This window comes from Oryzias melastigma, linkage group LG3 (assembly GCF_002922805.2).
Source record: "Oryzias melastigma strain HK-1 linkage group LG3, ASM292280v2, whole genome shotgun sequence".
NCBI lineage: Eukaryota > Metazoa > Chordata > Actinopteri > Beloniformes > Adrianichthyidae > Oryzias > Oryzias melastigma.
Genome location: NC_050514.1, coordinates 18,872,700 through 18,894,698, shown reverse-complemented (window position 1 = coordinate 18,894,698; position 21,999 = coordinate 18,872,700). Strand labels below are relative to the sequence as shown.

General features: G+C 37.3%; 1 protein-coding gene across 1 annotated transcript; it reads right to left on the bottom strand.

The window, feature by feature from the left end:
- Window positions 1-1,892: 1,892 nt before the first annotated feature.
- On the bottom strand, window positions 1,893-21,463 carry LOC112160539 (DNA-binding protein RFX7). Its single transcript, XM_024295146.2, has 9 exons — window positions 21,011-21,463; window positions 18,402-18,435; window positions 13,622-13,707; window positions 13,179-13,301; window positions 11,734-11,850; window positions 10,254-10,338; window positions 9,970-10,183; window positions 9,299-9,579; window positions 1,893-7,908 (listed from the first exon to the last, which is right to left on the bottom strand). The coding sequence occupies exons 1-9, from the start codon at window positions 21,127-21,129 to the stop codon at window positions 4,822-4,824; spliced, it is 4,146 nt and encodes a 1,381-aa protein (XP_024150914.1). The 5' UTR covers window positions 21,130-21,463; the 3' UTR covers window positions 1,893-4,821.
- Window positions 21,464-21,999: the final 536 nt, after the last annotated feature.

The following is a 21,999-nucleotide window of genomic DNA, read 5'->3' as shown; positions in this document are numbered from 1 at the left end:
TATAGATTCAACAAGGTACAGGAAACATTCCTCAGAGAGTTTGGTGGTATTATAACAATGCTCAGTTGGTACTTAGGGGGCCAAAAGTGTGCTAAGAAAGTATCCTCCACACCATTACATCACCACCACCACAGGATGGATCAATTGTTTTATGTTGTTGATACCACCACCTGTATATCGCAGCAGAAATCCAGACTCACCAAACCAAGCAACATTTATCCAATTTTCTATTGTTCTACTATTGGAGATATTGAGCGTTCAGAAATGCTCTTCTGCTGACCTCAGTTGTAACCAGTGGTTATTTGATTTAATGTTACCAACTGGAACCAATCTAGCCATTCTCCTCTGACCTCTTGCATCAATAAGGCATTTCTGCTACAGAACTGCCACTTACTGGATATATAATCTTTTTCGGACCATTTCTGTTAACCCTAGAGATGGTTGAGGGTGAAAAGTCCAGTAGATCTGCTGTTTCTGAAATACTCAGACCAGCCCATACCAATAACCATGTTAAGTAAATCACCTTTCTTCCCCATTTTGATACTCGGCTTAAACAGCAACAGATCATCTTTACCATGTTTACATAAATGCGTTGAGTTACTGCCATGTGATTGGCTCATTAGACATTTGTCTTAACGAGCAGTTGAACAGGTGTAGCTACTAAAGAGGCCAGTGAGAGTACATAGCATTTTGCCATTCTAACTTTTAAAATTCAGGCTGTTAAGAGTTTTAAAAAGTTTCTGTATTTCTAGGGTGTAAAGATAGTGTTTGTTAACCTGGCCCATAACTGACAGAAAAATTGGACTATCAAGAAGGACAAATTGGACTATCAAGAAGGAGAAAGTCCATATAAACCAGTGCAAACAATCATTTTAAAACCAGCCATAAAAGGCATTGCATAATATTGTTGCTGTAGTAGTGACCTTCTGTACTGTCTTGAGAAATCCCTTCTATGAAGAAACTTTGTCACCATAACGGTGATAACTGAAAAGCAAACTTTACTCTCAAAACTATGAACTGTCAACATTTTGCTTTTAACACTGAACAACTAAAATTCCTGAAGAACCACATGCTGTTTTGTCCATTCTGAAGTAGTGTGTGTGTGTAGTATTTCCAGTTTAGGCTGTTTTCTAAGTCAGCACCTACTGTCTTCTAAGTGTGCAGCTGGAAAAGAAATGGTGTGGATCTAATTCCTTGTCCTTCTGCAACTTCCGCTGCCATTTCCTTTCCCACTTCCTTTAAACAAGACAAAGGGATTGTTGTCCTACCGTGTCACAAACGCATCCACTTATTCATTGTACCCAACTTCCTGTCCACCACACCACGCAATTTCCAATCATTTGGGTATTTGTGAGGAGAAAAATGACTTGAAGCTTTAGCAAAGGTGTAAATAAAAAAATCAGCTTGATAAAAAATTGAAAGCACAGAAACCTGTCTTACAGCAACTCACTGGTTATTAATGAGTGATGAAGCTTTGTTTTTCTCAAAAGCACGTTCTTGAACACCAGGGAAAACTAAAAATTGGGTAAAAATTGAATATAAAAACCTTTAAAGAATCAAGAAGTTGGAGTGTTAAGGGCATATTCATTTTTCAGTGGATTACAACTGTGTACTGTCACCCTCAAAAACAGGTGAGGACTGGATAAACTCAAACAACAGAGGGTCAATAATGGACACATAAACTGAAGCCTCATTAGTCATGAGGCAGCTTCTTTGAAATCTGGTGTTTTTTAAGTAGTGTACTAGTTTCTGTTTATGAAACTGCTGCTGGTTCCCGGTACAGATTCATATAGGATGATTGTCCATTAGCATTACACAGTTGTTTATGATAGTGTTTATTAAAAAACCCAAAGTACAAAAAATGTTGAACATTTAGATACAAATTCCTGTGAAAAACAGCAGCTCAACTGTGGTGTTGTTTCTATCAAATAGCTCTAATTTAAATATGCCGTCAATTATTTAACATTGATCTTTTAAAGTGAGTTTTTAGTCTCAGAGAAGTGAGTAATAGTTATTTTTGTGAGATTGGATAACATAAGCTGCAAGTTTTTTATTAAATTTCAAACTGTACCTGTCTTTAAACCCCCAAAGGGAGGGGTGTCAAACATACGGCCCGTGGGCCGGATACGGCCCACCATATGGTTTAATCCGGCCCAGTCTTAAAGAGAAAAACATATAAGGATGTTGAAATAAAAAAGCAAGTTTCTTGCCCATTCCTGTGGCAAGTCATGGTTCTTTAAAGAAATGACCACAATGTGCAATTCTGCCACTAGGGGAAGCAAAGGACACGCAAGACCGGCAAAAAAAGAGATCAAGAAACATAACAGTGTAATAATAAGTGATTAGGCTACTAGGATGGTTGAGGTGTTTTTTTTTCCGAAAACAAAGCTACAGATAACAAGTTGAACATTGATTATTTTGCCATTATGTTACTGATATTTATGGCAGAATTCTGTCTCAAAGAATCTACTCCATCTTAATAAAATTGAAGGACGTGCAAAATAAGAACTGATTTAAGTGTTTTTTGAGTATGATTGCTGAATCTAAAAAACCTCCCTTCTTTTGGGATTTGTCTGAATCTCTATTTAGTATGACTCTATATATTTTTGTCTCAAAATATTTTAACTTGTTTATGGCAACTAAAAAAGGCAGACCAAGTACTTGCAAAATATAGGATTCAGGGCTTGATAGCTGAGCATAAACATATTGTTGTGTACCTTTAGACAAATACCTTAGTCTCATTGTGTTTTTCTATGTGTGAATGTGGAATAAGACCTCAGTAGGCTATAATCAGAAATGCAGCATAATAAAAGTGCAGTGTGAGTGGCGCTTGAAGCTTAATTGCACCTTTGAAGTAAAAGCATCCATTTAGATAGAACATATAATTCTCAAAGACCCTGTTTGAGTTGTCTTCCACCGTCTCTGGCATTCCTTTCCTTTGACACGTGAAAGAAACGTGGACCCTCCCTGGCAGTTAAAAATCTTTATTAGTGTTAAAAAGTCTTTAAAAACAGTTTTATCAAACACTTCCTCTTATAAAAACACCAAACTATAATGCGCCTTAAAAGCCACAGCAAAATGATTACAGTGAGAGGGCAACTTTACAGCTATAGTGTACCCCGCTTACAAGAGGAAGGGTAAAGTCTTCAGAAAACAAACACAGACACAAAGTTAAGCATCTAAGCTTAAAAAATGTTGAAGAAATAAAACAGAAAAAATTAATGTTACAATAATAAAAGCAGCTTTAATTATTCTGTTTCCAAATAGGAAGTTCAGATTATCGGATTCAGGATCTCTGCATTTTAAAAACGAGTGCAAATTGTAACTTAATGCATATTAGGTATTGATTGCCAATTATACAAATGGTGTTTGTTTTTTAAAAAACAAAAATGGGGAAAATTCAATGTTTTCCTAACAGTCATGTTTTTTTAAAGACAAATTTCTTTAAAACTGCAACAAATGCTGCAAAACGTATGCATCTTTATGAACTTCTCCACATGACTGTGTTTCCATTGGACACATCGTTCTTGGTATGCACGTGACATATCACAGGAGGAGTTTGCATAACATTACACCCATGAATAGTGCATGGTCGTATAAGTTGCATCTTTGGCATGGACATAAGGCTCATGAAAAAGAAACCCAAAGCAGCTTTTTTCCTAGAAGTAACTGCTCTGCATCAGTTAAAGACTAGATTGTCACACGATGCGACTTCAAGAGGTTTTCAGTGACAACTTTTGCTACACGGGAAAAAAGTGCATTTATAATAAACAAAACAGATTGTCAGTGGCTTACAATAAACATTGGTTTTTACAGTGTGAAGTCATAGGCATGTGTTTTTCTTTGAATCTTTAGACTGTAATCGTTTTTTTGACACAAAATGGAAAGTAAATATGGCTTTTTAGTCTACTTTGAGGACTTTTAAGTCCAAAATCCACCCAACTAAAGATGATTTTGTTTTTTAACCTTAACTTTAGAGTTTTATAATTTGCTATCCTTTAAATCAGCAAGTAAACAAAGCATTTTCGTGATGCAAAAATACCACTAGCTTTCACAATGGCCCGCTAAAAGTGCTACATAAATCCTCATTAAACAATTAAAGCTGTTCAAGGCATTTAGGAAAGCAGGGTCATTCTTCTTTATGATGAATGCTTTTCATTTTTTGTTTTTTTGTTGTGCAGTAAATGTGAATAAAAAGTTAAGGGATTATTAGATTATACATGAGCTGTTTTATGATATGCTGATGTTGATTTTCATTACATTTTCTAGTAATTTATAATTACTTCAAATCATCTATTTTGCAATCCTAATAATATGAAATGCCACAAAAAACATTTTATGCATTTGTTTCTTCAATGTGGGTCAGCAAATTGAGTCCACTTTAAAATACTTGAGAATTGTTAGTAATATATTAAGAAAATTCTATTTAGCTGCAATCTTCTAATTTTTCTCTAAGTACAAAGCACACAAACTAGTACATCATATGCACGGAAAATAACTACTTAAAAAAAGTTACTTCTTATTTCCCACAATTATTTATACACAAAAAGTATCCAGTAAAACACTGAAAATCAACTTTGTAACAGGTTTTGTTTTTCTTTGTTTACTGGAAATGCTCTTGATAAAAATAAAAAAACAACACTAGGTGAAGTTTGTATATTAAAGTGAAATGACCAGCATTTTACTCTTTGCAGCATTTTTTCAGTTCATCCCGGCACTTCTAATGAATATATTTCAGAGTTCAATGTTGCATTATAAAGTGTAAAAGTCTGAAAATAAATATGAATACAAAGCTCAGATTAAAACAGAAAAGACCAGTTTTCAGCCCATCAAACCGACAGTCGGATGATCTTTGCTCTCTAGCCAGTCGAGTCCACCTGAATGCTGCAGAAACAGTTCATCATTTTCCACTTCTGACGCAGTGTTTTGATATTGGCCTTGCGGCTGGTTGGGGTTGAACAGCAAGTTTGTGTCTAGTCCGTTAAGGTCACCGATGCTGCTGGAGAGCTCCGACGTCATTCGGATTTCACAGGGAAAGTCTGCAGTGCCTGTGGTCAGCTCAGACGCCTGTTCCAGACTTCTGTCTAAGAGGTGCTGCGTGCTGCTGAAGTCTAAGTGCTGCTGCCGCCGAAGCTCATCTTGCTGCTGTTGTGAGCTAAAAGCTAACATCACAGGCTGGGTCTGTTGTTGAGGTAGCCCTCGAGAGGCTGATGGCACTTGGCTGTTCCCTGCCGAGAACATAATTGGTTCATTCATAGCTTTGCCGTTGTGGCAATTCAGCCTCTGTGAGCTGCAAGCACTGGCAGAATCAGGCGCCCTCAGACTGTGGTGGTTGTCGGTGCAGGAGAGACTGGGGCTGGATTCCAGGATCTGGGTGAGGTTCATCCGGGCAGAATAGGTGGAAGGTAAATTATTGATGCCTAAACCACGCGTTGAGTCATTTTGGTCCCTGTCCAGCTTGCTCAGGAGGACACTGGTTATGTTTCTGCTGCTGCATTGTTGACCGTGTGTGGGTAGGGCCTCGCTTTCCATCATGATGTTGACGGGCACAGAGCGGCTTCTCTGAGCCATGCTGCTGGACCCCAGACCTGTCTCGCTATTAGAAAATATGCTCAGCACCTCAGGAGTCACGGGAGAATTAAACGGTGACCCGACTAATCGAGTGACATTGGGAAGTGAACTGTTCCCTGGATTCCCAACTAGGTTCCTCTGATGTAATGCGGGGCTGACGCTTCGGCATCGGAACGCTGCAGCAGATGAGTTGGTGGTTTTATTATCCAAAGGGGCGGGCACAGCAAAGCCCTCTTGCTTTGCCATGCTTGCAACCTGCTGCTGCACAGGAGAGATGGGAGTCAAGCGGCCAAAGTGACTATCGTAGTGGTGTGAGTGAGGAACTGCAAAGGCGTGAGGCTTTCGAAATTGGTCATCTATCAGACCCTGGTAGCTTGAGAGGATCCCCATTCCGCTGTTCGCTTTGTTTGTGCCCCCAACACCACTGTTGTAGCTACTGCTCATCCACTCCAGCCTGGCCTTGTCTGGGTGGGTGGCCATCGGCCTTTGCATGGGCTTTACGGGACTACTAGAAACACTGCTGCTGTTGTCATGGAAACCAGTGGAGTTGATGGGCGTGAACGCAAACGGGTTCCTGCACTCCACGGGACTGGGAGGAACAGTGCTGCTGCAGTTGGAGTGTGGCGTTCCAGCTGGAGTGTGCCGACTGCTCCCTAAAGCGCTGTCTACCGGAGTGGTAGAGGCAATGCGGGAGAATGGACTCTCCGCCGTCAGGCTGTGGGGTCCCCCCATCATCTCAGATGTAGGGGTGGAAGCTTGAATTGGGTTGCTGTTGTTTGCGGCGTAACAAACAGCAGTCATGGTTTGATTGGTGGATGTCATACTGCCTTGCATCGGTACATGCTGGCTGTGCAATGTGTCGCCGTGTCCAAAGTCCTCCAGACGTTTAAGCTTCATGTGTTCCTCCATCTGAACAAGCTCCTCTACAATACTATCTTGAGTCACATCATCATCGAAGGAAAAGTAGTCCATGTGGTCTTGAGGGGTGAGCAGACCGGATGGTGTCTGATTCAGAAATGGTAAGGTGTGGACAGCAGGACTGGAGCGTACAAAGGTGTGCTGCTGAGCTCCTTCCAGGTTACCTGTGGTTGAGTTTGATCTCACCCCTGTATGTTTCTGAAAAGCAGGCTTGCTGGGTACGGCGTGCACATGAGCCATGGTGTGGCCCTGCTGTTCCTGCAAAACTGCATGATGGACTGAGGTGCCAGTTTCCAAAACAGCGGGGGTGTTTTTCCTCTGCAATGAGCCGTCTGTTTTGGCAACAGAGTCAAAGTGGCAGGCTGTGAAAGAGGAAGTACACTGTGTATGATCTTGAGTGGACAAGACAGAGTTAATTATCATCTCAACCTCTCTGCAGGCTGGTGCACTCTCAGGTCTAGCTGGAGCATCAACATCAAAGACATTCCCAACTTGGTTTCTGATGTCAAATCCAAGACCTGCAGCGCCCTCTGCTGGCTGCTCCGTCATAAAAGCCCTTTTTACTGGAGAAAGTTCTGAACTGAGGCCAGAACGTTTCCTGAAACTCTTTGTAGATGTGAAATCTTCCTTGGTTTGGGTGTTTTCCCCAAAAGAAGAAAGTCTGCTGGTGCTCAATAAAGAGTTAGTACTCCGATTGGAAGCGTTTAACGGCAAGGTGTTTGAATTATTTGCACCATTATTGCTACTTGCAGTGCTCGCAGAGGCCCTCTCACTGTATTTAGGTGCTTCCTCTAGGCTCAGGAAGGATTTGGTCTGAGGTATGGGCACGCTTGCTGCCCTCTGTAAAGCACCTCCTGGTCTACTTCCTGGAACTCCTTCAGTAAAAACTTGGCTGCTTGGATGTTGCATTTGGCTGTTCTTATGTATAGCTTCTACTTCCATCTCAATATCCATGTTTTGGGTGAAGGCGAACTGGTCTTCCTTGTCCACAAGAGCAAGAATGTGGCTCTGGTTGAAGCCCGATTCTTCACCAGTTGCAGGTCCGTTGTCCGGAGTTGTGATTGAAGTGTTTGTCATAGTGCTGGTAGTTTTGTTGGCAGCCAACGACGAGGCTGCTACGCTGACTAGACTGACAGGGCTGACATGACACGAAGTCATTACAGTCCTGACGGGGCTGTTGGTGATGATCATGGTGGAAGGCGAGCGCAGGGAGATGGAGGTGGTGACTGAAGGTTTGGGCAGGATTTGGGCGTAACGCTGCCGAGCTGTACGCTCCCCCGCCGGGCTTGAGAGCATTGGCTTGGGACTCTGTTTTATTGCTTGAACCGGCTGGGAGACCATTTGGAAATTAATTGGCAGCACTTTGTTCTCCATCGTTGCCACAGGGCTTGGAGACATTAGCTGACTACTCCTTTGTACCTGCAAAGAGCAAAGGTGAAGAGATAAAAACAGTATGGCAGAGAATCGATTAAAAAAATTAACTAATTAATCGCAAACCGAGCATAAAATTAATCGAAGGGTTTTTTTTGTTACAGTATTTCCTGATCACTTGTTTTGTGGAAATAATCACAATATGAAATGACACAATTTGCAGATAAAAAAATAATAATAAAAAACAAAGTTTCGGTCAAATATCCCAAATGCTCAATATCAATACGCAGGCTTCTTAAAAAATGTTTTCTTCATCATTTGGAAAAAAACAAGCACTAAGAGGTGAACTTTCTTTCTGAACTGAAGCTTTATTTAACCAGTCGTGACGATCAGCGTATGTATCGCTTTCCTTTGGCTCTGGAGTCGAGGTTTAGTGATGCATTGTTGTGTTATTATGACAACGCGCCGCACCATGGATCAAACTAATTAATAACAAACCAATTAATTTGGGGTAATAAATACTAACGCGTTAATTCTTTTTTATAATTCACGTTCACAGCCCTAAAAAACAGCTAGGGTTAAATAAAATACCACAAAAACATATCAAAGTTCATATTTTAAACTGAAATTTTGGAGGATCTTTTCCTGAAACTACTACCTATGGATTAGTGTTGAAATCTGTAAAATTTGGTGTTTTATACATTTAAATCACAATTTAAGAAAGTCAAATTTATGAAATATTACATTTATAAAATAAATATACGGAAATTGTAAAAAGCCATAAGAAGCATACATTATTAGTATTTAAGAATTCATAGAATTTATATCTTTTTGGTGGTTTTCTTTGAAATAGAAAGGCTATTTTGAACAGCCCAGCTATTCCATTTGATTTAATAACTATTTAACTCTTAAAAACTGATGGTTTAAAATTATTTTTACAAGTTTTCAACATCCTGTAATTATTAACTCAATATTTCTGCTTGGGTGTATCTCTCTGTGTTTTCAGGATGAAACAAGTTTATTCATGAAGCTTAAATATTTCCAAGAAAACAGGTTGTAACTACCTAACTGATTTAATGTTGTGGTGCTCCAAATGAAAATACAGCAATATGTTTAGACTTTTATAGTGTTATGTTTATCTTAGCCCTAATAATCAACCTATATTAAATGTGAATAACTCAAAAATAAACAAAAACTTTTTTCAACCAAACCTCTAAGTCACATCTATATCTGAAATAATGTTTAAACATTAATTTAATCATTTAATTTGTTTGATCTTCCCGCAATGTCACTTTTTATATAAACAGTATTGTGCTGAGTTCCTTTAATCTGAGATGAATTTACATGAATTTATCTTAGTTTTTATAAAACTGTGCATTCTGCTTAAGGCCTTTCGGACTGATCAAACATAGCAACCTATACAGAAGAGTTAACTCACCGTGATGGGGCTTGGAACAGAGGCAACCACAATGCCGATGGCTGGCTGTGGTGACGGAGCTGTTGGGCTACTGGAGGACACACCATCGTCCGCTCTCTTTGTCTGTCTGTTTGCAGGTAGAGGAGAGTGCAGCTTCTGCTCCTGCTGCTTCCTCTGGATTTTTTTCTGCAGCTGCTGCTTTGCATCCACAGATGGGGATGATAGCATCGTCACGTGAGGCTGGAAGGGGTGAGCCTGCGCCATGGGGGCGAATGCTGAGACAGACTGCAAAGGTTTAACCTCTGGAAACAGAAAAGGATTCCATTCTAGTCACATGCAATTATTTATACAAGAATCATTTGTTGCTGATTTAACTTTCATTAATGACTAGCTGAAAATATAAACTTCATAATTTAAAAAAATAAAGTTTTGAGAAAATGGAACAAAGAATTTGAAAAAAACAGGTGAAGGTCAAAGTATATTTTTTGATAAATTTTCCTTCTAGGATACTAAATTTATTTAATGTAAAATAAAAAGACGGGGAAAACTACATATATATGGGTGCTATATGTGCAAAAAATATGTATTAAAAGACAATGTTAATATTAAAGCAGCAAGTGCAGTAACCTGCAGCGGTCATCAGATGTCACTACAACCTTTAAAAAATATACACATAAGCGTTTGAAGTGAACCTGTTGCTGCGCTGGTCATGACTGTGAGAGCTGCCAAAGACTTGTTGCTGATGTTGTGACTGTCCACAAGGAAGCGAGCCAGGTCTTCCACGGCATCAAACTGTCGTTTCAGCACCTTCTGGGCCCACTCGCAGACAAGATCACAGGCTGCAAACCGCACCTCGTCCTTGATGCTGCTCATGTGGCCCGCCAACTCTGGAACATCACTCTGGGGCTGGAAGGAGAACAAATCCTATTTAAATACAATAAAAACAGATATTCTGGAAAAACTGAAGTGTTCTTACTCCCTCTGCTGTTTTACTGAAGTCCAGCATTGGCAAAGATGGCATATGAACGCAGGGTTTTTTCCTCAGTCCGCTATAGCAATATGTTCATCAGTGTTAAGGGTAGAAGCAAAACAATTAAAAATAGGCAATATATATATATTAATATATATATATATATATATATATATACAATATAACACCATATAAAATAGTCATAGTCAAATCTACCAGATTAGACAATGCAGAGTTCAAACACTATTCCTAAAATTCTTTGAATAATTCAACTATTGATGGTTAAGTGAATGGTAGTATCCTGGTAATTCTGCAATTAAAAAAATCCTAATAGTTTTCACCTCAGATGTTTAGACATTTTGAAGTCTTTTTTAAAAATAAAGTGTAATGAAATTTTACAGGACATACACTTATTTTGATTGCTGTGTAAGCATTAAAAACAGTATTTCCCTAAGGAAAAATCTACTAACATATTTCTGTCTTTTTAAAACCACATCTCGACCCCCAAAAATCAAAAAGGGGAATTATTTATTTAAAATACCTGGTCTATATAGAGGTATATCTCACACGTTTTCTGCAAGTGTCAAGATGTTGACCCTTGGAGGCTGATTTCTTAAGAGTTAGATCCAATTGAATCAAAGGATGTTTTGCACACTGTTTTATCTACTGTCAAATGTTTTTGAAAACTAATTAAAATTTTTGTAGTCTTGCTTGAGGCAAACTTTGAGTTATTCTATCAGATTTGTATTCTAAAACCATGTTACCCTGTAAGCAAATGATTTCTTTATGAAAAAAAAGCAAGCATTGTAAGATTTTTCATATCAAAGTTTATACCAACATTTTTGTAGAATTATACATGCATTGCACACAATCTTGATTAATTCATATATTATTATGTGTGTCTTATCAGGTATAGCTACATCTGAGTTAATGATCTATAAAAAAAGGTGGTTGCTTTTGGAAGACTCTATTGTGCAGCTTAAAAAAATAAGAGTTTTGAGGGTTACAACAACTGAAATGAGGCTACCTTTTCTATTTTAGTATATAAGGTTTGGAGAAAATAACACCACCAAGCTAAAGTTATGTTTTTAGTACAGGTTGAAAGTGTCCCCACTTTTGTCATAAAGCATTACTTAGCCAACAAAACATTAAGAGCTGTGAATGCATCCTACTAATAGAAAACACTCATAAACTTAAAGTTTATGAGAACAAACAATGGAAGCTAAACAAATATCTTCATGCAAAGAATTAACGAGGTACTGAACAGAAAGAACCCACACGTAAAAAAATAAACATGAATGGGGATGAAGGTCAAGATCACAGACTCTTCTGAGGGTCTCAGTATAATGCTTGTGCCTTTGGGACAGAGGGGAGAGCTTCATTTCATTTCACATCTATATTTAGAGAGCTTAAGAACTGCAGCAGCAGATGGTCCCGGAACAGACACAGAGGCCACCCCAGTACAATCCATCCCAGTAAAGGATATTTCGATTTTCCTCTCATGCCAAGTCGGCGAGCTTTCATGTTTGGGAAGACATTCTTCATCATCTTTCCGAAGTCTGCAGCGCTCAGTGGATGGTAGTTGAGATTGTCACAGAAGCTCCTGAGATGAAAATCAACATGCAGATGTTATCACAGAGAATCAACTAAATGATTCTATAAACCTCTTTATTAGCAACACCTGTTCCTCTGCTCGTTAATGCTAATAAGCAATCACCTCTGCAGGAGCTCAATGCATTTACATGAACCGCGGTCTGAAGAACATGCAAACAAACTGAAATAGTCTTGCTTTCTTGTTTTTATGGGGGTTTCAGAACAAAACATGAAGGTTGTTATCATGAAGCATCACATGCTAGGGAAACGATCACTGTCTTGATCATGTGAGATACATTAAAAAACTCAACTTCAAGAAAATATAATCTGTTTGACTGGAAACCGTCATCAATAACATTAAAAAAACAATTATTTTTTTTATTTTAACTCCAGTTTTGCTTGTCATGGAACCATCAGAAACCGTGGTTATCATAACATTTAAGATAAAGATAGATGAAGCAGATGCCCTGATATAATCTGATCAGTCATGATGCTGCAGGCACTGAAACAGACATACACCATTATGCAGCAGGAATGCAAAAAAAAGACCCTACTTCTATTGTGGCCCTAAACGTACTGAACGCTTAAAGACAATGACAAATATAAATGCACTACTTAATAGTGAAAGAAAAACAAACAAAAAAAAAAGCAAAAAATTGTAGTTTTGTTGAAGCTGGAGGTGTATGTATTATGGTCAGGGAAATTGTTTTCTTAACAGATAAATTTCATATAACTATAAACAGTGTAAATTTCACAGAATACTGAGTTAGAGTAAATGTAAAAAGACTCAACTTGATGCAAGTAAAAAGATTGACAAATAATACAACAATAGAGGGAATAATTTGTCAAAAACTCAACAACTTTAGTAACTTCTTGCGTTGATGAAATGAACATTTCTTTAAGAGCTCATTCATAGCATTTCAACTAAAAGTCTGTTGGTTCCTTAACTGGTACATTTTTTCAACTTTTATCAAAATTCTGCCCTTCTTGACCATTTTTTAGTCTTAAATCTAAAGAATTATTAAGAAGTTTATCTTTTTAAAGCTTATCCTAAGGGCGCCAGTGTTTCTGGAGAGCGCTGTATTTCTGTTCTAGTGGAGTTAAAAAGATAGTTGCATAACACAGTGAGTGTATTTCAATGACTGTGTAAGATTTTCCATTCTAATATTACCAACACATGCTGCTCTGTGATTCCCATGCTTGCTGTATCTATTTATACTGACGCCTTAGCCCCCCTCCAGTAATGTAGGGCAGAATAAAAGGACAAGCACCATTTGCTGTCCAGAACAAACAGCTCACATTTGGCGTGTCAATTTTATTATGCTTGTTTGTACCTACTTGTATTCGTCATAGACTTCCTGCTTGGGGAGAGAGGTCTCGGGGTATTCCTCTAAATGGTCCCGGATCCAGCTGAACGCATGCATCTGCTGCGTACGACTGGATGACAGGGAGCTATGGTCACTGCCAAAAGATAAGATCAGAAATCAAAAAGCCACATCTGATTAAATAATTACTTTTATTATTAACATTTTTATATATTACTTTTAAGTGTGTTTATTATAATTTGTCATTTTTAGCTTTTAATGCAAAAGGTTTACATGTTTTAATTGCAATGAGACTCAGTGAGAAACAAAACCTTTTCCTATGGACACAATTTGATAGCAATAATGATTAAAAAAAAGTACTTTGATATATTACAATCTGTAACCATTTTATATTTCTATGCAGACAAAGTGCACTTGTCTGCAAATCCATCCAGAACCCAAGGGGGCGGGTCTTACCTTTTGTCAGTGGAGCTGCAGGGACCAGAGGGCAGCTTAAGGTAGAGGTAGAGCTTTTCAATGTCTGAGAACTTCTCAACATCTTGCTGGAGACACAAAATGGAACAGAAAGAAAAAAAGGGATTATCACATTTTTTTATTGTCCTGAAATACAGAAATATTTAAAAAGACCACAGTTTGGAGAGGACATGCTGATACTATCAGTTAGTATTAGATAAACGTTCATTTATAGAAAGTACAATTATACAGCAAATTTGATCCAATCTAAACACCAACACAGAACAACAATAGCTGATGACAGATCTGAAAGTAATTAAGGGTGTAGGGAAAAATATATATATATATATATATATATATATATAAAGTATATCGCAATATTTCCTTTAAAGATACTTGTATCGATTTCAAATGCTGACATGGTGATACTCAATTAAGGCGTCCTTCAGTGTCTTACTTTTGTTTTCCAACTAAACCCCAGACCTCTAGCTGGCAGCACGCTGAGCCTCTTCTAGCAGCTCTACACCATGACCACAACAAGATCTCCTCAGAACCAGCTTGTGTTAAATGTTGAGTCAGCCTATTTACTACTCCTAAAAAAAAAGTGAAAATTTGTTCTAGTACAGTCTCGGGATATATTGTGATACATATCGTATCAAGAGACACGTATACTAATACTAACTTTTTTGTATCGCAGGTGTCCATGTGTTTGGAGCCCGCAAAGTATTTTATTAAAAATATCACCCCTAAAAAATATGAAAAAAATAAATTGTAAAACCTTCCTCTTTTATGGCTTCTATGAAGTTTTTTTTTTTCATTTTCATGAGAAATCTAACATTTGAATAACTGTTTGCTGTACACATTAACTCTGAAAAGCAAATGGCTAATCTATTGTTCTGTTCCTTATAATTATTCATCTTAATTATTATGTTTTTTATTTTAATTTTTCATCTTCTGTGTCTTAAATCAGATAGCTTAACAGATTATTCCTTTTACAGATATGCATCTTTCCAATATTTAGATTTTTAATCTCTATTTCATCCAAACAGTGGTTTGTTTTTAACTGCACTTTTGAAAAGTTTCTCGTAAATGTAACTGTATTGCATTAAATAAGGAAACCAAATCAAAGCTTCTTTTTTTGTTTGTTTGTAAGAGACAACAGTCTTTGTCTTTGGGCTGCTTCCTTTAAGAGTCTCTACAGCCAAAAGTTCCCCCCATTCCTTTTGTATTCCTCTAGGTCTCTTTCCTGGTAGTTCCAACCTCAGTCTCCTTTTACTAACATGAACAAGTCCAAACTATCTCAATATGGCTTCACAGCATTTACCTCCAATACATCTAGAGAGAGAATCTCTCTATCTTTATTTATGGTACTTCTTGCCTCTTTCTCCAAGCCACTGTTTCTAAACCAACAACATGACTGATTCCTCCACAAAAGACAAAGATACACTTTGGTATTTTCAGTGTCAATGTGTCGCATCTGCAAACACATTTTTTTTTTAATTTGAGACATTAGTAACATAATTTGTTTGTAAAAATAATGTGTAATCTAAAATGTATTCCCTGCAAATCTGGTATTATGTATGTTTGCACCTGATTTTTATTTCATAATAGAAAGACTGATGTACAATCCTCTCTTAGGTCATTATTGTATTATTTTCTCAGTAGTTTGTGTTCTGAATATCTTTTTCTAAGGTCTATAAATATAATTTGTAAATATTGCTGGACCCAATATTATTTGGAGGCTAAGATCAATTTCTGTCTTAAAATAATTCTGGTTTTCAAACCTTTTCATAAAAAGCTTTTTTTTTTTAAATATCAAGGAAAACAAACTGTAAAAATATTGTATTTATCTCAGTTTTCTACAGCTTTATTTTTTAAGAACAGTTTACAATTTTTTGTCTTTTTCTTTCAGAAAAAAATCTGTTGATACTTTCAGCTTTTATAACCTTTTAAAAAAGGATAGTGTTCTGTGTAATGAAGGGGGTTCATATATGTTTATATAAAATTACCTTCAAAAATCATTGGATGTGTGAAAATAGAGCAAAAAGAAATTACTTCTTTCAATTTATTTTACTTTTTGCTTCTGTTTATATTACCAGTTCTACAAAGCCTTTTTTATTTTGAAAAGAATATGTGTGTACAGTAATTTAAAACGAAACAATAAATGTTTGTATTTTTTATGAGACATTTTAATTTTAAAGGGTGATGCTGGTTGGGAAACAAAGATTTTGGCCTAGGAACCCGGTCTAGTAGCCACCTTTGGTACTAAAATACTGATACAAAAATCTGTTTGATTGAGACTGTTTTCAATTTATAAACAGAACATGAAATTCACTCTTTAAAAAAACAAAAAATGTTATATATGAGACTATGTAAAATTGGTGATCAAACCATAATCTTCATCAAACATGCACCACTCTTAGCTTTAATGTGTCTGAGGAGAAAGTGACACCCAATAACACAAGCACAGTAAGGAGCTGCAGACAAATCAGGGGAGCCTGCATGTCTGAACCCAAATATTCCGCTGTTAACACCTCACCCTGAACGGCTCCAGCAAGATGAGCAGATGCACCTCTGATCATCACAACACATGCGCTCAGCCAGACATGCTCACTATTTTAACTGGCTCCTCAGAATGACCATTCCCAGCCCCCGTCCGGGTCAAGAAAACAGACATACAGAACGTGAAGGATGTCTGTAAATGAGCATAAATGTCATTAACCATCACAGTCATGCTTGGAAGCAGTTTGTGGGTCTGTATCTGTTCCACCAACTGTTATTCCTTCTCTGCTCACCACAAGTGATGTCTTAACACTGTCTATGTTTAAAGATGTTTTATAGCAATTTTTAAGACCTGTTCATTTTTTATTTTTTATTTTTTTGCTAAAAATACTTTACTAAATTTCATTTTGAGATCTCTGTTTTAATTATTTAGAATAGATTATTCCCTTCAGCTCAGTAAATGTAACCAGCTCTCTGATTGGCCACACAGTTTGCTTAAATTAAAGGACCCCTAAAATACAGTTTCAACTATGATTTTCTTAACACTGAAATGGATGTGTTAACTCTTTAAAAAAAAGTGTCAATGATTTTCCCATCTTAATCTAATTTGTTTTGCTTTCCCACATGTGTTCTAGGAAACTAACAACAAACTGAAGCAGACCTACAGTAAGTGCATAAAACGCCACTCACTTGGGGTGGTTTTGTCTGAAGATGTGGAAAAAAAAGCATGAAGATGAAGCAAAAACCAGTGTTGTGCTACTAATTCTCTAAAAATCATACAGAATTTGTTTTTTTCTTAGATGCACCAGCATGAAAGTTTTGGTTTGCTTTTTTAATTGCTGTCAATATCGTCATTAAGGATTTTTACTCTTTTTGAAACACAATTGTACAATAACAATAAATTAAATGAAAAATGTGGTGTTTAAAATAATCTAATAACCTAAATTTTAAATAAAAAAAATCAGAATGAGTTGAATAAAACACTATAGGTCGTACTGCTCTGAGCACCACGCACTCATGCACTGGGTGCGTGTAGACATACTCAGTTCTACATTTTCATAAACAAAAACAATAATTTATATTTGAACATGTTGCACCTGCACACACACATATAGAAACGTATGGGAGTCAGGCCCCTCACCACCTCTGATTGGCTTAGACCACAACAATGTTGAACACTGTCAATGGTTGAAGCACAGAGAGACTTTTAGAGTCGTGGTGATGTTTACTTTTCCTTTTTTTCATAGAATGGCTGGGTGCACAGGCGTGACCTTGGATTATTTTTAGTCGTACCATTGAAAAACGTAGTTGCACGTGCAACTAAATTAGTTGCATTCTAGAGTCCTGCTCTAGTGGAAACATGATGAACTAACTCAACATACACCCACACCCACCCACAAGCTTTCATTAATTAAAAAAGACTGTAGATACATTTATTTTGTTGTAAAATCAGACATTTTTAACATGGTAGTAACATAATGTAAAAGTGTTCTCTGAAGATAATTAAGAGGCAATCGATTTATGTAACTTAATCGGCAATATGTAGCAGTGATTACTGGATTAATGTATTCTGACGATAACCGATGAGTATTACATACATGAAGTGTGATCATTGACTGTAAAAACTGAAACACTGGATCAATTAACAAAAGTTTTATAATTTGTTACAATTAAAAATATTAATTTCTTTAACCAAATTAAATTATTAATTTATTAATTTTTAATTTGATTAAAACTAAGAATTCTAAGAGTAACAAATTTGTCAAATGATCCAATGATTCACTTTTTACAGTGTTACTGTATATGACGACTGGAATGAATGCCCCCCGTTCCAAACAGGAAGTACCCACTGCCTCCAAAAAGCCAAAAACTTATTTGAGAAATAAACAGCTATTACTCAGTCTTTATGTTTGTCAGAGTAACAATAGTTGCTTTGATACTCATTTTTTAACATCTTGCTAATCTTTATTTTTTTCATATTTTTTTTGTAGTGAAAGTTATTCAAGTTAAACTGACTAACAAGATGCATCAATACAATGACATGGTCTCATGATCTACGGCTCCAAAGAATGTTGACAGTATTGACTTATTTCATTGGAGCCGGAAGTAAGCCATTTTCTGACATCACACTCACTCAGTCCAGCTCTCATATACAGTCAATGGTACAGGCATGCCAACTAATCGTAAACAACATCCTAAATTATCTGATTATTAGCTAAAAATATTTCAATAAACTTTGTTTCCTAGGAAATCTAATCAAAAACATGCTAAGGATACCCACCAGAATGTTTTCCACTTTCGACTGCACAGATTTGCTGCAAAACAGAGAACAAAGTATGAATTATTATGAGTCTTGTAACACGAGCTCTAGTGTCCAAATCGTGTCCAAATGTATTTATAAAGCACAGGAATGTTTGGCATGAGACAGCCCTTCCTCCATCATCTCTAAGGTCATGTATCCAGCCACCAGGAACACATGCTGTCATGTGTAATGAAAGAAAGAGACAGTTCCTGGACTTACATTGTTTATGACAGTCTCTCAGAAAGCAGAAGTCCTTTACTTAAAGATCTAGTATAGGTCAGCATCACCAGACACTTAAAGCCACGACAAGAACAGTTCGCTTTAATTCCCTGTTACCAAGGGGCCGAGGATTTCCTACAGCCCGTCACTAAGCTGTTTGCTGGGAAGACTTGGCAGGTAGACTGAATGACAACTGATGCAACATTTTGCAAGTATTTAGATCAGGGAAAAACGAGCTGATGCAAGAGCCTTTTAAGCCTCACCGCAGACAAATGCAGGACACGTTCATTCAGAGTCTACAAAGGGGGGCAGAGGAACGTGCTCCTGCCACCGTCCTCCAGAACGCCGCTTTATTTGAAGACGGGCTGATGCCGACATGTGGCAAAACAACTGGAAGAATAGGAGTAGTGTACCTGCACACAGATGTGTTTCTTCATGCAGACATTTGTCTGTTTATAGTTTTATAATTTAAATACTTAATTTTAGAGGACAGTACTTCATTTAGATAGAAATAAAAGGCAAGCATAGATGTCGTACACTTTAAACAGGAGCTATTCACACAAGATAAAACAGCTTCACCATCACACCCTTCTGCAGACTTACTCATTTCATTCAATCAACAGAAGCAGACCACTTAATGTGTTTTATTTCTACATAACACAACTCTCTGCAGTGTTTTTCCTAACATTTATTGTCTCCTAAAGGCTTACTTGCAAAGTTCCTCAGGTTTCAGTTCAACTGCTAAATAAGATGTCTTGAATTTCTAATGTCAATGTAATAAAATACCAGATAATATGTTATTTTTTATGAGTAAATATTGTTAGATCGATCATAGAAATGCTTTTAAAATGAGCGATTTAAACTGTTGAGCAAAATTCCTAAATAAAGTTGTATTTTATTGCAACTACACGTTTGTTTGGCTGTTGATTCACTTTCATGTAGATTAGATGAAGATGAAATTCCAAACTAATAAAAAATGCACTACCACAACATAACATGATTTGGTCATAAATGGGCCAAACTGTGAGGGAGAGTATGGAACTTTGTTACAAAAGCAGCCACGAATAATCTCATCTCATAAGCTTGTTAAGCAGATATTAACCTTGATTAACCTATTTAGAAAACAACTTTTAGGCAAATATTCAAAATCTTTGAAAGTTATATGTTAATATTCCAGATTAAAAGCTCTGAAACGAGATATAAAGGCATTATATGAATGAAAATAAAGACAATCTGTTGTAAAATAGATCCCTGTGATCTTTTAATTATGATTATGCTGTTTTTTTTAAGACAGTTTCTGCAGAGCGGCAGGACTTCATTAGAAATTTGTGGGACTGTTCGACTGTGGACTTACCCCACTTCCCATTATCCATTTGTTTACACTCTCTCCCACTAGCTTACAGCCCTTACGACAACAATCTAACAATAGCAGTGCTAAAAAAATGGCGAGCAGTATTGTAGCTATCCAGTTTTGAGCCAAACTCCAGCTCAGACGAGGAAAACAAAGATATGGATCTATTTGTCTATTAGTGCATCAGAATGGAGTGGAGCAGGGAGCTTGTGTCCCACCAATCTTCTGTGTCACACTTACAAGCTTTTTCCAACTGCATTTTTTGTCTGCTCCTGATTCACAACAATTTGACTAAAGAAATACTCAGAAATGCTGCGACGGACTGGCGACCTGTCCGGGGTGTACCCCGCCTTCGCCCATCAGTAGCCGGGATAGGCTCCGGCACCCCCGCGACCCCGAAAGGGAAGAAGCGGTCAGGAAAATGGATGGATGGATGGAAATACTCAGAAATGCAATTTTAATCTTTTTATATATCCTTCATTGTGGAAAAAAACTACAAAACATGAAAAAAAACATAATTTTCATCTTCAATTTAAAGTAGTTGTGTAACTTATAGATATGAAACTGGGAGTTCCTTCACTGATTTATGAAACTTTTTAAAAAGCCAAGCATTGGAAATTGTAAAATGCTTAAAAACGTAACTATCACTGATTTCACTGACTCATAGTGCAAGACCTTTTAAGTTTTTTTAACCAAATTAATGCTAAGAAAAACACAAAATTTCAAAATAAAAGCATTGCTTTTTACAGGATATACAGTAAAAACTTATTTTTGTACTTAATGCAATCTTATGGCATTATTGTAGTGCATGAACCTGTACATAATAAATCTTTGCCTCCAGGTGCAAATAAATACATGAAAAACATGTAAATTACATAATGATCCTATGTATAACAAACAAACAAACAAAAATACAAACAAACAAACAAACAAATAAGTTGGGTAAGAACAGAAAAAGCATGAAAGCCGCGCTGCTCTCCGCCAGCATGAAGCCGTGCACAGAGCCTGAACGCCTCACCAGATGGAGTTCTTGATCCGGAGCTGCAGAGCGCTGGCCTCAGCACCGTGCAGCCCGGGGAGAAGGCCGGGTAGGCTGCCCTCCCCGCCGTCCGCCTGTTGGGGGTCTTCATCAGCCATCGCGTCGGCTCCTGAGCGGAACAACTAAGTGGACAGAGGGCGTGGACGGGAGTGGTTCCCGGCGGGGCTAAAAGGCGTGTACTGCAGAACGCTGCAGTTCCACTGGGACAGCAGCACGCCCTGTTGTTGTTGTTGTTATCACCCCGTCCACCCTCCACATCGTTCGCAGCAAGTGTGGACACTTGTCAGTCAAAAGGCTGTCTGGGAGTTGCTGTCTGCTGCGGGAACATCATTAAAGGTAATGTTGACTGTAAAGATGACAGAATACAAACAAGTAGATGGACCCTCTGGGATGCTGTCCACCACGCTGTGGGACCTCTCCGCTTATGCACCGTAAGTACATCAGTACACTCATTTAGAAGCAGGTCGCAGCGGGACTTCCGGTGGGACGCCCTCTAGCGGCAGATGTCAGGAATTGCCTGCAGCTGTCACCATTGACCCGCAATGACATGATAATTGAACACTGATAGGGGCTCATTAGTTCTATTAAACAATTCATTTTTATAAAGTTTTCTTATTTTAGTGGTTTGTTTGTATATTTGTTTGTGTTTGTCAGTTATATGAAATTACCCTTTAAATGCTGAAATTTATTAGACGATATACAAACAACACAATTAGAAAAAGTACATGTACAGTAATAAATATAGCCAAAATTCCAATAACTATCACCTAAAAAGTTCTAGTACTTCTTTTTTTGCATTATAGTAACTAATAGGGGTGTAACAATTTATTTTAACAATTTGATTCTTATCATAATTTGTGATTACCGATACAATTTGTTGTCGATATTGGTTCATTTTACACAATAAATACAATAAATACAATTTGATCAGATTCACTAATCTAAAACTGATCCAGGAGATCTTTATC